At 50.5% G+C, this 16486-nt stretch overlaps 1 protein-coding gene across 1 annotated transcript in view; it reads right to left on the reverse strand.

Moving 5' to 3' along the window:
- Positions 1–2427: 2427 nt before the first annotated feature.
- Positions 2428–16486, reverse strand: part of SYT17 (synaptotagmin 17) — a 35236-nt gene continuing 21177 nt past the window's right edge. Inside the window, exons 6-8 of the mRNA XM_086622365.1 lie at positions 15419–15539; positions 14491–14646; positions 2428–2624 (exon numbers count right to left, since the gene is read on the reverse strand). Of these exons, the coding sequence (XP_086478491.1) occupies positions 2428–2624; positions 14491–14646; positions 15419–15539 (474 nt within the window). The remainder of the gene's footprint in view (positions 2625–14490; positions 14647–15418; positions 15540–16486) is intronic.

Consider the following 16486-nt stretch of genomic DNA (forward strand, 5'->3'; position numbering starts at 1 on the left):
GTATTTGTCACATTCCCTCCTCCACGATGGCAGGGTCACCACATCAGACTCAGCTGTTGCATGGAGAACACGCACAGGGATGTTCCGAGCGCAGACAGGAACAAAACACCCCTGACAATGCAAACTGGAGCAGGTCCCAGTCTGAAGGCGTGCTGCAGGGATGCTGGTATCACGGACCTTCACGCTGGAGCACTAACACCCTGGACCACAGCAAGGACTATTGACCAACACATTAACATCTGCCCAAACAAGCACTAAGCTTTTTTTTTGCAAGACTCACCTGTCCCTAACTGTAGCAGCCAAACAACAAATGGAGGCGAAACAGGCGTATGTATGTATCGCTTTCTTTCTAAAAATCAAAATATGAAAAGCACAGGAGGTAAGGGGAGCTCCTTCTGGGCTGCACGTGCTGAACAGAGGGGTGGGAGATGACCGCTGCCCGACCCTCTACCCGCCCGCTCTGCACAAGCTCCACTCTCACCCCTGGATTCCGAAGTGGCCACAAGTGAAGGCAGCGGTTCCCGCAGCACCCAGCCCCGAGTCCCTGCCCCAAACACCTTCCTTTTGCTCAAGGCCATTCTCCTGCTTCCAGTCAAACTGGACTTAGCTCTGTGCCAGGACAGACGGATAGCACGCTGGTTGTCCTCTGCCAGGCAGCTGATGGGGATGCCCAGGACCAGCGTGGCTGCGGGAAGGCTCCACTCCACGGGGTGCATGGAGGGAGAGCGGGACATGGGGCCAGGCTACCACGGGGGCTGCAGGCTGCTGCCCGGCCGTTTCACAGGTGACCTCAGGAGCAGGACACAGCCGCGGCCCAGGGCCCTTCCCCACCTTCTCTGTTCCATCATGGCAGCACTGATGCGGCAGCAGAGCCAACCCATCCCAGACACCCCGAGGCTTTCCAGCCCAACTCAGACAGACACCGCTGAGGACAGGACGGATCTTTCCTTCTCCACAACAAAGACATGGAAAGACAATAAAGTCACTGGCCAGGCCCAGCTCTCCTCAGGGCGATGTCCTTCTTGTTTGATTTCTTGAACAGGCTGTAAACAAGATACAGATTTTTATGCAGTCTCAATGTTGATAAACAGAACAATAAAAAATAATAATAATTTGGGCCCCACTCCTGCAAAGAACCAACACCCAGAGACCAGTGCAGACACTTTGACACGTCCAACCCCCAGCACGTTGGGAGTCTTCTGGATGGGACGCACACACAGCCAGACCAACACCCTCGGCTCACCCTCCTGACTGATCTCCATCCACAGGGCCCCAGTTACTCTGAAATTCCTCCTGGCTCATCTGCAGTGAGTAACAAGGGGGTAAATGCCAACATTCTGTCTTTCCTTGTGCCACAAACTTAACCGACGGAACTCAACACAAAGCTGAATTCTGCTAACAAGTATCACCCCAGTCTACGTGGCACAACTAAATAGAATTTTATTTTCAATAAATATACAATCTGCATCATACCAGACAATATGCTGTGAAAAAATAAAATGTACAGAAGCAACCAACAGGACAGCTGGACCGTAGCTAAGTTCACTCGGTGACCTGGCAAACTACCTGGGTTAACACACACGACACACAAAGAGCCACTGCAGTCTGTGAGAGAATTAAAATTGTGTGGTTTGGGTCATTTTAGTTGCAGAAGTCCCCGCAGCAGGTTTCTGTTGCGCAACACAGGTTTGAAGAGAGGTGAGCTGGCTTTCCCAGTACGAACCTTATGGGAAACGTTTACTTCGCTATATCATCACGGTATCTACTGGACGCACACAGACTGCTATCGAGAGTGGCAGGTCTCCCCGCTGACGTGACACCGGATCCGCCTGATGAGGGGCCCCGCGCACACGCACGTGCCCCAGCACACAAATGCACGCGCACGTACTAACAGGAGCTGAATTCTGTTAACACTAGTACAAGGACAAAACTGGAGTTAGAATCGATTTCACCACAGGGTCTATCTACCATTGAAAAAAATATTCTAGCCTAATTACCACATTCACCAAGGAGAGCACACGGGTACTTGGATCTCCGAGAGGATGAGCAATGGATTTGGACTGGAAGGACAGCGGAGGCAACCCCCAACTCTTCCACCTGTTCAGCACTTCCCACGGCACCGCCATGCACGTCCCACGCTGCCCAGCCACGCGCTCCGCTGCGCAGGACACAAGACAGCTGAGCGGTGCTGGGCGCGCACAGCGAGAGGTCCGGCCCGCCAAGCCGCCAGTGGCCCCAGGGAAACAGCCGGGACCCGGCAGGACATAGTTCACAGCGGCCAGCATGGCCAGTTGGGTGCTGGCAGCTGCTTCAATCCAACGGAGCTGCTCTGGGGTGCACGTAGGGTGTGAGGTGGGGTGTTTCAGTCGGTGGTTTGTTTTTTTTCCTCGTCCGCCTGCTTGGTCTGGCTGCTCCACGTCCCTCACCTCACGTTACCTCCAGGGATGCCGGAGAGACGCGGTCGCACTCCTCCCGGGACCGCAGGCTGTGCCACTGCTCCACAGCCGTCCGGTGCGCGTCAAGCATCCGGCGCCAGTGGTTGGACTCGGGGGCCCCCGTCGAGTACTGCCCGATCACGATCCTCCCAATGAAGTCATTGCTGCTCTTCACATTGTGCCCGTACACTGGGGAGAGCAGAAACAGAGACTGGTCAAGGCGAAAGCATCGCTCGTCACCCAGAGCCCTACCTGCAGAAAGCCAAACGTCCTGCCCGTGCCCGCTCACACAGCACACCGGACACCAGCATTTTTGGCATTTAACTCAGCACCTCAAAAACATTAGAGAGACCAAATCAGGAGTCTGGAAGCAGTAAGATAAGCTGTGCTACAGATTAAAATACAATTCAAATAAACAGGACACAAATCCACAGTTCTCAGGGTATTTAGCAAGAAGAGTTGAAGAAGAATCATAGAATGGTTTGGGTTGGAAGGGAACTGAAAGATCATCTCGTTCCATCCCCCTGCCACTAGCAGGGACACTTTACCCTAGATCAGGTTGCTCAAAGACCCATCCAACCTGGCCTTGAAGTAGAATTACATTGTGTAAAGAAACACCGAAAGCTCTGACTGGGAATTGTGAAACGATGAAAGCAGCCAAGCAGCCCACACCTGGGTAAATGAATGAGCAGCATCTCCACCAGCCCTCCTCCAAAAGCACCATTCCAGCGCTGGTCGGTAGCCCTCTTGGCTCAGAGACAGGAATCACACACGTACAGGCTGTCTGCAGGATATTTATATAGAAATGATTTGCCGTAATTATCACTACAGCCCCTTGTTAGAAGTCCAGGAAAGCAACCAAGGGAGCAACATGAAGCCAAAACCCCGTCCTTGGGATTAGCCCAGTCTCCTGGAACAAAAGATCGCAGACAGCAGCAAACTAATGATGGGCCTGATCCTGGGAAAGGTTGCACACTCCCGCTGGACAGGAGCAAAAGCACTTTGCGTTCTGCAAATTGAAGCCCTTCCTCGGCTCGTTAGAAAGTTGAACAAAAAGTCTGTGCAAGCTGAAGCCAGGATAGCCACTGGCACTGGCTAGAATATTAAGGATTAAAAAATCTCCTCAGGAAAGAGAAGGATTTCTAAGAACAGATGTCTGCAGGGGCTCCAAATCCACCGGGGCTTGTGCAGTGAGAGCAAGTTCAAAGCGGGAGCGGAGCCTGGCACGGAGTTGTGAGACTGGCACGGAGCCGAGCGCTGCCACCGCTGCCCTGCCAGCAGCACCAGCACCGCAGGGCTGCCGGACACCGGCACAAAGCCGGTGCAGGATCCCAGCGGCGGCAGCACCACAGCAGCGCGCACCTTTCCAGGCAGACAGGACACCGAGCACTCGACCTCGCTTTTAGCCAGGCATCCGTGTCAAGGCTGTGCGTTTCCTATTATGACACATCCTGTGACTAATTAGTATTATTTTAACATGCTACTCGGTATCTCCACGATCTCCACACTCTGCAAAGGCTGGTTCCCAGCTACTGCACCGGTTCGGGACCTTGCTCTGAGTGACGCAGGTGCCACCTGCCAGCGCAGTCCCAAAATAAAGCTACACAGGTTACATCTCGCTTTATACCTTCCGACAGCTCTGACGTGCAGTTTATGGGCAGAGATGCTTCTCCACAGCAAATTATCTGGGAATAACAGCAAATTATCTGTTGGTAACAGCAAACCTTCAAATGTCCCAATCATTTCTCCAAATAATTGCGCTAAAAAAAAAAATTACACAGCAATTCAGAGCATTTTAACTCTACCTTCAAACTACAGTTAAAAATTGGGGTACGTCTTTCCCTTAGGACAGCTGCATCTCTCCTGCTTGTCACCATCAGTTACCCGGGGTGATGCCATCGGCCACAGTAACGTGCCGCTGAGGACCTGCCCCTGTCAAGAGGCCAGGCTGGCGTTATTTGGAAAGGCCACCTCCTGAGGATGCGGTGAAGAATTTCAAGCCATCCATCTCCAACTAGTACACAGCCTGCCAGAGTTATTAACGAGTTCTCCTACAAGGCAATGGATCGCAAGTGTAGCTAGCATGGCTATGCTACACGTCCTGCTATGATTTATGATCCTAAAGAAAACAAATATTGCGATAAAATCACATAAAAGTACCCCAAACCAAACACTTCCTGTATTTTTTATATAGCTTTTTTTTTTTCCTTCTTTTTATTTTCATTCTTTTTTTCAAGAATGAAAGAAGATGAAGCCTAATCCAGGGAGATGATACCAAGTAACTAAAACCAAGAAGTCTTAAAGGTCATCAATTAATCACAGGACAAATTAACAGTGAGGAAGTACCACAGGCATACCAGTTCTTCAGAAACAATCCACGTCAAGATGGTAAAATGAGCAGGTGTGCTAAGGGGACTTGGTATTTCACTGCTGATCCCAGTATTTTGAATTCTTATATTTGAATTCTTATAAAGCACCTTGCTAATCTCATCGTGTCGGGTAATTAGCATGTTGATTCCTTTAGGGTATTAACGGGCTAATTACACAAGCAGTGTTACTTCTATCGTTAACTAGTTTAGGTAGCACAGAGGTAGACTTAGCCTTGAAGAACAGGGGAGACGTTTTCCAAGGCCAAAGGCTCATTCACTCACAGACAGTACGAGGTGGCACTGGACTTGACCTCACCTTTACAAACTCACAGCTTCACTGCAGCAGCTGTCTCCAAAGATGAGAGATCTTTGTGTGCCAAAAATTCAGCTTCACTCATCAGTTCACGAGCCTTTAAAACACAAGGGCATGCCTTTCTTGGAGGCTAATTGCTTTATTCCACTTTAAAACGGCCAGTATTTGCCAAGGAAATTTGCTGATGGTTGAGGTGCACGGAGCTGTTGGAGGTCCTTACCCAGGAGAAGGTGCTGAAGGCAGTGTTGGGAAAATAAGTCCTTTTCTTTGTTCACGTTCAGGAGCACAATTTTCCCTGTTGCTGTCACCGGCTCTTCCAAGAACAGCTTGGAAAGGAAAACTGTCGGAGCCTGTAAGCCCAGGTGAGAAGCCAAACGTGAAGGCGGGCCGCGTTGCTGGCACCCACTGCACCGGGCTGGAGCTGTTCCGTACCGGGGGCTCCCGTTCCGGTGGGGGAGAGCAGCTCTGCCCTGGCCCTTCTCCTGCTGCAGCAATCACTGCTCTTCCCAAACACATGAGGAACCATGTCCTTGAAGGCCAACAAGCAGGCAGTAGCCGTTGCTCTTATTACACCGTTTGCACTCGCTGTGACACCGCGGTCAGCTCAGCAGACGCAGTAGCATCATGCTCTCGACACACCACTCACATACAGACCAGGACTCCAGGTGGTCAGACACCATCCCAGAACAACAACTTCTCAAGATCCAAGGCGAGCTGCACAGTGTCCCGGGGCTGCCCCTGCCCTGGCTGGAAGGGGACCCGCTGACACAGCAGGTCCCCAGGGAGCCACAGGAGCCTCTCGGAGCAGGAAAGCCCTGCAGAGCTATGGAGTGGCTGCCAGCCTGGAGACAGGTAGGCTCTGCCAGAGCCCCTTCACTTTTTGCACACGCACACGCGCGCAGCAACCCACGTGCCACGGCTGCAGTCCCACCTGCGGTGGAGCCAACTCCGCACAAGCTCATACCTTCAGACTCCAGAGGAAAAAAGCTCCTGCTCTTTCCTTTCTGCTCCTTCCGCCGCAGGCAGAGTGGCAAAGCCCCTGTGCTCCAGCCCACGGAACAGCAGTGGGTGCTGGGCCTCGCTCCAAGCCCAGGACATGGTACGAGTGGACTGAGCTGCTCAGAAGCAGAAAATGAGGTAATTATCATTTGGGTTTTTCAGACTGACCCAGACTCTGGTTATGGACAGGTAGACACTGCTTTCCATTTAAGAAACCTATTTTCCTGACAGAAACTATACACCTGATCTCATGAGCTCTTTTTCCACCATTGCAGTAATTCACACAATAGCAACATCCATTTCCAGGCCAACACAGAGAAAAAAGCAATTAAGGATGCAGAGGTCAAATCAATTCCTTCTGCAGCTGCTCTTTACTGAGGGATGCACCTGGAAATGAAAAGGCTTCTTTAAAAAAAAAAATCTCTTCATAATAGAAATGCTTAAATAGAAAAGAAAATTGGGTTCACTTATGTCCACTAAAAGGGTTGAATTCTTGAGGACAAGCAATGAGATGTAAATAAAACATTTTCATGTTATATAGTTACTGAAGCACCGCTCCTAAATGATCCATGTCAAACCGATGGGACGCTGTCTGCTACATGAGACTTTCCTCAGGGCAGGGAGCAGAGTGATGGGCAGGCGCTGGCCGTGTGCCCGCCTGGCTGCCGCACTCCCTGCGGCGCTGGGCAGCACAGCCAGCGGGCACCAGGCGCTGCCCAGCCCCAGGGGTGGCAGAGCCAGCCAGGCGATGTGATGGCACTTTGGCCCCAAGTGCAACTCCAGCTTGACCTTCCCCATATCTCCTACCAACCTCAGTCCTGGGGAATGGCTTTTACCCTGCTGACAGTTTCGCCTGGTGCTCCATCATCTGGTGCTTGCCTGTGACCTGCTGGGTTGCCTGGGTGACATCAGCCCGGGCACCGGATCCAGCCAAAACTCCCTTTACCTTCCCCATGGCCTCTGCACTGAGACTTGCAGACTGAGCACCCGTGCAGAGCACGCCGCAACACGTGGGTGATTCGAGAGTTGTGTGCAACAGTAAAATCTGAGCTGGCAATTCCAATACTAATTCATCCTTTGATTGCACATATTAGCAGCCTTGAAATGACCAGGAAGGAAGACTAATTCAGCAAATTTCCTTTGGCTAACTTCAAGGCTATCAGCACCCTTTACATGATGGGGGACAAACTTTACGCAGAAGCAACTTGCTCAGCTGGGGTCACAAACCACCCGCATCTCCTGTAAACCCACTGCCAGATGTGCCCAGCAGTTACTCAGCAGTTACGGCCGTGCTGCACCTCCGCTGCTGCCTGCAGCTGCTGGAGCGCCTACTGCAGTCTCTGTGGGAGTAACAGGCAGAGAAATCTCAGCTGGCTTCTTCCATCACTAATGCCGTTCTTTTTTCTTTTTTCTTTCTTAATTGGATCTTAGTTCTCTGCACTGTGAGCCCCGGCTCCGACAAAGCACGTGAACAGCTCCACACATATTCACACAGCTCGGAGGAACACGTGGTGACATCGATGCTGCACAGTGCCTGCAGACGAAGGCAGCGATGGCTGCATGGGAGAGGCAGCTTCAGCTGGCATGTTCATGTGTCTCCTCCGACAGCCATGGCGCCGGGCACAGGCATTCCATCTCCAGACACTGCTCTACCACCCAGACCAGCTACTACCACCAAGATTTTTCCTCATTTGACACACAGAAAGATCAAGGGGCTTTGTGAGACATTTGAACAATTTCTCTCACCACGGCACGAGCCATACAAGGAGGTCGATGAAACACGGAGGTTGAGAGAGGCAGGACATGGCTTAAACTAATAGGCTTGGCAAGAGGAGCAAGCACTGATGATCAGCCTGGAGAGAGGAGGGTTTGCTCCTTACTTTAGGAGAAAAATTTTCCAAAAAAATTCCAGAGAGCTCCAGAACAGCGGTTTTTGCCACGTCTGCAATGAGGTACAGCTATTAACCACTTGAAGAATCTAATTCTGCCTTCTAAGCAAGCAACAAACTGGCTCAGGAAGCGTCAGCATCTTGTTGCTCTCACCAGGATTAATAGCGTTTCACTCCTCGTTAAAGCAGCACGTCTGCTGCAAAAAGCCAAATCCGCCCCTGGAGCATCTTCCCTGAGTGACCCTGAGCCAGGCTCGGGGCTGCAGGACCCCACTCAGCATCTCCGACTGCCCCTCGGCACCTGCTCTGCTGTCACCTGCTCCAGGCTGACAAACAGCACCTGCCACGGAGACCGGGAAGCCACAGGTGGGGATGTGGAGGATGGAGAGTGAAGGAGACCTTCCCCCTCCCAGAAGGGTTTCCAAGCTGCAGAGAGGCTCTGCCAGGCAGGATGGTCCCAGGAGACCAAGGTCTCCCACTGCCAGCACGTGTCCCCACTCCCCAAGAGCAGGAGATGTCCTCATGAGACCCGCTGGGTCTCCTCATGTGGCCACAAGACCCGGAGCAAAGCCATGGGACCATGGCAGGTGCCAGCCAGGATCGCTTGGCTCTGCCCAGACCCCAGCATGGACCATATGGTGTCTGGTGCATAAATACATGAAGTATTTCATAACGCCAGATGCAAAGGCCAAATTCTCATCTAAATTAAACAGGTATAAATCCCCAGAAAATCCAGTGGTGACATCAATGTTTTTTTCTTTTTTTTCCCCCCTTTGGCTAAGACAGGATTACACAGGTTTAAGCACAGATTAGATTCTGCTTCTGAGCTCCATATACGGCAAACATACAGACAGTCCAACACTTCGGAAACACACACCTAACAGACAACACAAAACAATTTTCTAGCAGCAAATTGCCTAATTATCTATCCATCTAAGAGATGTTATGGTGTCCAAAATGATAACGTTTCAAAACAGAAACCACTTCTTCCTCTTGTGTTCCAGCATGGGCAAAAAAAGTTTAATTTGCCTCATATAATAGAGGATTCTGGGTTTTTCCCCCGCCTTATATGTATGCAAAAGACAAAGTGCCTGAATGTTTTTTTGTGGGAAAGAAAAAGCAATAGGAGAAAGGAGAGATGAGCATTTGAAGCAGCAAAGCAAAATGTAGATGGGTAACGACCCCAAACACACGGCGGTTTCTATCCCTGCCAACGGGCACCTGAAGGTGATGGTGCAGGCACCTGAAGGTCATGCTTTCACACAGCCAGGCAAATCAAAATTCAGGTGTATTCCTGGAGAAGCCCGAGGACAAAACCTTTATCAGCCTTCAAACTGCTCAGCTAATTGGGACATCTGGAAATCAGCCTGTTTAATTAAAAAACTACCATTGAAAAACCTCGCTATCTCTGCATCCCATTCACGGGACTTCTACCAAACTCGTGCAGTGCAGGCAAACACCAACAGCACCACCTCGTCTCCAGCATCCATACCACAAGTCTGACCACTAGAGCGGACGGGGAAAAAATGAATAGTTTTAAGGTCTGAGGAGCTTCAGCTGTCGTCTTCTCAACCAGGACCCAAGCCGCTTGGGGCACAACTTTAGGACTCACCCAGGATGAATCCCAGTTAGTTTTATTTCCAGCTGTGATGGCTATGTGTGGGTCTGTGAGCCGTAAGCCTTTCCCCTAATTTTTCCCTCTTTGGGGGCCCTGCCTGCTTCACAAGCCCAAAAGACCCCATCACGTAAACATGTACAAGAGCTTATTTAGATGGAGAAAGACACACGCAGTCACACAGGACCTCAGGGAGATACATATATTCCCCAACTGTGAGAGCTGAAGGTTGTATTTTTTTTACGGTAAGTGATCAAAAGATGTTAACGAGTCACTGGGATGTGGTTTGCCCCCAGCACTGGTGGTTTTTATTGGGCCATCTGGGCTTCACTGCAACACAAACAGCATTACCGATGACTGTCATTAACAACTTTATAATCATTAACAAAATACCACAGTGCTCGGATTGCAGGTGTCGTCTCTCCTCTGCTGAGCAGCCTAGGCTTTCCGAGGGTGAGATGGGGATCTAGAGGACAGTCTGCCCAAAATCCATCAGCGGGGAGAGCGCGCTGTCCCTCATGCCCCACATCCAGCCTGCCGAGCGCAGAGGCTGCACCTCAAATATCCTTTTTTCTGCCCGGGAGTGACCTTGGGCAGCAGCTGACAGCCCTGCTGTCAGGGCCAGACTCCACCATCCCCTTTCCAGGGGACCAAGAATAATTAACACCTTTGCCAACAGGTATCATGGTCAGGAGAACACATCGTCTTCCAAAGCCTGCCCTGTTTCTCTGCAAGAGGCGAACCCACAACTCACTTGCACTCAAGCAGAAGGTGGCACATGGGGAATGTGCGTCAAGCTGACAAAAAACAAGAAGTGGAAAAAAGGACCACCCAAAGAGTGCATTTCTGCTACAGTATGTATATGGATGCTCATTACCTAGACAACATGTCTGAAGGTAGGAATAGACGGGAAGGCAGAGGACAGCTTGTACAAGGTGTCCTGCATCAACGTGGAAGCAAAACCATTTTGGTCTGTAAATGCCAACAATTTACAGTGTTGAATCCTAGTCTGCCTAAGGAGAAGGAAAGACCTAAGAAACAGCCCAAACCTCCCAAATCTTGGCTAAGGCAGAGCTCAACCTACGCACCCCATGTTGGAGGCACCTGCTGCCCATCTCCCCTTGAACCCTGCGCTCCGTCCCCAGCCCAGCTCTCCAGAGCACCATGAGAGCAGCAGGGAGCAGAACGGTGCTTTCCAGAAACCCATCCACCCGTGGTGCCTGCGCACACAGTTCTCATTAAAATGGCAGCAAAACGGCGCATAAGTTCTTACTACAGTGCACTAAACCCAGACAGTTTGATTCAAGATGCACAGGAGAAGAACACATAGGGAAAAAAAACCCACATTAATCTTACTTTGTCTCGATAGTGCCTTACTTTGCAGTGCGGTACCAGCCACAGAGAGGGAGCCGGGAGCCTGGGCTGCCAGGGGCTGGCATGGCTCCACGGCTTTCCCAGGAAGCCAAGCCAACATAAAGACAGCTGCAGACTGGGGCCAAACTATGAAGCTACAAAAACAAGGGTCCTTTAAATTATTGAAGATATACTCACTTCTGGCTCCCATGACTGCTTTTACAGCTCGCTCTCCATTCAAAGCATCACCAGCCACCCTTCAAGCAGGATTATTTTCCTTTTCAATTGGACTTTGACTCAAGAGCAAATTTAATTAACTGACCTAATGGACTAGAGCCGTGGAATGAAAAAAATAAGAAATAAAAAATAACTCCTGCAAAACACACAACAGAAAGAACCACCACTGCAGCCAAAAAAAAACTCCAAGCAAAACCAAAAAACCTGGAGAAAAACACATGGCTTATGCTCCTGCTTTGCAGGGATGCAAAATAATAAAAAGATCCTCAAGTTGCGAGGTACGGCTTCTCCGTGCTGGCAACCGTTTCCTCTTTATTGTCTTATAACAGAAGATCCCAAAGCCTTTTACAAGCTTTTAAGCTGTGCAACACCCTAATGTGCCAAGGCAGCAGCTATATGGGGAACACCACCGTCCCCACCCCAGAACTTCAGCCAAGCTGCACGCTGAGACTCATTTTATGAAAACCTCATAGATGCACACAGGAAGAAACTGGTGCTGCACTTGCTGTTGAGGACACGCTTCCACCAACATCTGCAGCATCTCCATCACTTAGGTGAACACTGAACACGGCTCAGCATCTTCACCACCACGACGTCCCCTGAACCACCTCACTCCTGTGACACTGCAGATACCTGTTCAGGTCTCCTGATTCAAAGGTCATAGGATCACAGAATGGTTTGAGTTGGAAGGGACCTTAAAGATCATCTCCTTCCAACCCCGCTGCCATGGGCAGGGAAACCCTCCACTCAACCAGGTTGCTCAAAGCCTCATGCAACCTGGCCTTGAATACTTCCAGGGATGGGGCAGCCACAACTTCTCTGGGCAACATGTTCCAGTGGCTCACTACCCTCAATGTAAAAAATTTATTCCTTATCTCTAAACTAAATCTCTCCTCTTTCAGTTTAAAGCCATTGTTCCTTTCCTGTCACTATACAGCGTGGCCCTTGAAAAAAGTCCCTCTCCAGCTTTCTTGTAGGCTCCCTTTAGATACTGCAAGAAGGTCTCCCTGGAGCCTTCTCCAGGCTGAACATCCCCCAACTCTCTCAGCCTATCTTCATATGAGAGGTGCTCCAGCCCTGGCATAATCTTTGTGGCCTCCTGTGGATCCCCTCCAACAGTTCTATGTCCTTCTTATGCTGGGGACCCCAGAGCTGAATGCAGTACTGCATGTGGGGCCTCACAAGAACAGAGTAGAGGGGCAGAATCACCTCCCTCGACCTGCTGGCCACGCTGATGGCTGGTCCTTGCAACAAGATGGGCTCTTAGCTTTGGCTTCTCTAATGGTCTTGGCTCCTCTAATAACGAGGCAGTGCAGGCACCGAACCAGCAGAAGACTGTACACACACCAACGTGACCAACACCTTTGGCTCCAGCTGTGTATTGGCTACACAAACTATGTACCTCGAACAACGGAGTCCCGACCACAGCAAAAGCAGCAAGCCCAACAACGCCCGCAGCAGTGCCGTGCCCGAGCCACACATCACCCTTCGGCCTGAGAGCAGCCACAGGTCTCCACGTCCAGCTTTGGTCCAGCTGCTCCTCCAAAAAGCTCTGCACGCTGCTTCCCAGCTCTGGAGCTGCTGGTGATGTTTCTCGCCTCGGATTATTTATTACAACGTTCAAAGCAAGCAACACGTCGCTTAGTGAAGCGCCACTTAAAAGGCATGCCACTGAAATCCGACTGCAGTACATATGATTATAAATCTGTTCATTTCCCATTGACTTATTTGAGAATACATCCATAATACATCCATTTGCACAGGAAAAAAAAACATCAGACATCCACTCATTAACGCTAACTTCATCAGCCACGGCAAGGAGCAGCGCGTTCCCCTCACCCCTCTGAGTGCACAGAGGTGCCACTGTTTGCCTCTTCCTCTTCTGGTAGGAAAAGGGGAAAATCAAGAAAAGAGTATTTCCTGGTTGTCACAAGATGACCTGATGGAAGCTTCCAAGAACAAATTCATCATTGCACATGCAAGGTACAGCCAGGGCGATGTGCATGCAAACCAATGATTAATTACAAACTTTTTGCTGAGGAAATTTCTGAGCACAAAGGGCAACATTTAAATTGCTGATCAGCATCGCTTTTGTTATAACATGTTTGGAAAATAATGGGTTGGAATTAGGCTTCTCATACCAGCTTTGACACCTGTATCCGCTGTGTAAGAAATAAAATTTTAAAATACTTCAAAATATGTTCTTTCAGATGCAGATTCCTGTCTCTTTGTCAAAAGATGATGAGTAATGGGTAGAAAGTTGCCAAAAACCTGTTTGTGAAGTGTGGGAGCTCAGTGTGGCAGGAGAGTGGGGGCCCCACTGCCCACCCTCTCTGCTCCTCCAGCGGCCAAGAAGGTCTGACCCAGCTCCTGACAGTGCCTGAGTTCCACAGCACAGGAGGGAAACCCCCCACCTCCCAGGGTCCCTGCCCAAGACCTATGCTGTGGAAGACCAGGAAAGGCCACTGGCCACAGTGGGTCCCTGGCCTCGGTTCGGCCCCCGCGCTGCTGCCCAGCCAGCGGGCGAGAGGGCAGCAGGGACCCACCCCCGCGCTCCGCTACTCCTGCTCCCAGCAGCACACCCAGTCACCCACTTCTACTGGCTCTTTTCATGCCTAGAGAACAAAACCAGGAGATTCAGAAATTGTTGAAAAATAAAGATTCCTATCCCAGCCAAACAACGCTCTGGAGCGAGGTTAGCTCTGGGACTTCTCCTGCTCACAGCTCGCATGGTCCGTGTCTCAGTCTATCCAAGCCGTGTCACACAGGGCTTGGCATCGAGCACCAGCCCTGCCAAAAATCAAACAAACAAACCTGCTTGCAGCACAGGTGATGTCAGCATCAAACACCTATAGCTGCATTATCTCACTGGCAAATTATGTCAAGCACCAGAGCGTTTGGGCTCTGGGATCGTTCAATACTTCCCTTTCATTCTTCTAATTTTTGACTTTGTGCCTAAGTTGGTCACTGCTGAGAACTGCTATTAATGCCTCCTCCTCTGCACAAAAGTATTCCCAATGGTACCAATTAAGCCCAGGACTGACCAGGTGTGCTCCCAGCCAGCTCCAGCCGTCAGGTGGCAATGCTGGGAACAGCTTCTGCAGAGGACAAAGTGCTAATTAAGCTTGCCTGGAGACCCCAGCAATGGTCACCGCTTGCAGGGTGGGCTACTGGGACAGACACCATCCTGCACAGGCTCATCTGCAGACCCACAGCTGCTTCTCTGTTCTCCTTGGACACAACCGTGACCATGCCAAGTCAGTAACACCATCACATTTACCTGTGAACACGAGGCTGGCATTCTCCAGTTCTTCCTGGGGAACCTTGAAGCTGAAGGACTCATTGTAGAAGGGATCTATCGTCCCCCGCATGCAGGAGGTCTTCTTGGTTTTTGTTAATTTTAATCCATGAACAAGCTGAATTTTCACAAAGGGATCTGACAAAAGACACAAAACACAGACTCTGCGTTACGAGTGTCGTGAGCCGGTAACCTCTTCCTGAAGGCTGGGCACCACAGGGATGGACCAGGCAGGAGAAGGGCATTTGGGAATGACTGAGACTTGTACCACTGTGCTGCTCCTGGGGATCTGCAGTGGAGACAAAAGTCAGGCAGCTGGATTAAAAACGCTCCCTGCCAAAACCACAATTAATGACAGCCTTGATAGAGGCCAAGCATTCAGTTCTTTGTGGGAAATGCCGATATTCTGGCAGCAGCCATGGCTGGGGCAGGGAACACGGGAAGAACACCTGAGGACGTATGAAGCAATTAGCAGCCAGCATGCTCCAAAAGCACAGGGAGCAACCCACAGATTTTGTAAAAACCTCACTAAGCAGCCAGATATCGTAAATGAAACCACTGCGACGCGAACGCTCGGGCAGCGCCTGCAAAACAGCGCAGCCACAAACGGGCTGCCTGACCAAACGCAACACGGGGCGATTCCGAAGCTCCTCGGTCCTCACCTCACCCTGGTTCAGAGTTTTTTACTTGAAACACAGCAGAGGTATTCACACCCTCCATTTTATCCCAGGGTAAGTGTTCCAAATACTTTCGTTGTTGGCTATCTATGAATATCCAGAGCCTTGTATTAATAGGAACTGAGCACCCACATCCTCCTGGGTCCGCCACAAACCGCAGCCTCACCACTGACCTGCTTTAAAAGCACGTACAAGCTGTGCATGAGGAATGTGAGAAGTACACTGCCCTGTACCTGAACCTTGGCTCATGTCCGTCTGAAGCAGCTGTTTTGCTCTAATGATGTCCACGTTCAGTCTTCCTGCGCTGGGAAGGTAGTTTAGTGACAACAGCAGCTCTCCCAGCTCCACTTCATTCTGCAGGGAAAAGGGAACGTGGAAATTCAGAACAAAGCTCCGAGGGGAAGGGACGAGCAGGAAGAGAAGCTAAATAAATCCCATTTGTCTAAATGCCTGAAAAATAAATTTTAGTCACGCTCTAAACTGCAGCCAAGAACCATCTGGTGGTACCTCATGCTGAGCAGAAACAAGAGCGAACACTATCCCAGGTGAAGGTTGCTCTCTAATCCCTGATCCTTCACCAGCTTTTCAGCAGTCCTGGCAAAGAGGACCTAGAAGAAGGAAGGAATATGATATCAGTAGTTTCTACCTGCTCCATTTTGAATAGTTCCAGGTGGTTCTGATCTTACCAACCTCACATCCTCGTTAACGTACAAAACACAGGCCCATTGGAGAAGATACTCTTTTTCCTGCCCAGCTCCCAAGGGCCACAGCAGCCACTTGGGAAGCTCAGGCAGACTGAGGCACAAGATGGCTATCGCAGCCTCGGATCACAGGAAGGCAGTTCTGAGGAGACACCCCCTCAGCACCTGGCTCTGTTCAACCCAGAGACCACAGCACAGCCTAACCGTGCCCTTGCTGCCCATCAGGCTGTACCACGGCCATAGCTTCACACAAATATTACTCTTCAGCCATTATCTTTTTCTTTTACTCAACAATGTTTGCAAAATAAAGCTGGAGAACTGACATCACTGCTTCTCAGACATGACAGCTTAAAATAACCGCTGCCCCTCAGCATGACCTGGCTCTGAGGTTCTGTCATTCTCTGACGCAAAACACACACGATACAACAACTCTGGAGACCGAAGACACAGCAGCCAGCCCAGGCAGGGCATCGATCCATCTGCCTCCTCGCAGGTCCACGTAGGAGCGCAGAGAGAGGTCTTCATCCCAAACAGCTCAAAACCAAGCCTAGGTCAGGCTGTCACAGCACATTCTCGGAAGGAAAAGGAGCTGCTGCGGTA

Source organism: Tauraco erythrolophus, chromosome 17 (genome assembly GCF_009769465.1).
Source record: "Tauraco erythrolophus isolate bTauEry1 chromosome 17, bTauEry1.pri, whole genome shotgun sequence".
NCBI classification, from domain to species: Eukaryota; Metazoa; Chordata; class Aves; order Musophagiformes; family Musophagidae; genus Tauraco; species Tauraco erythrolophus.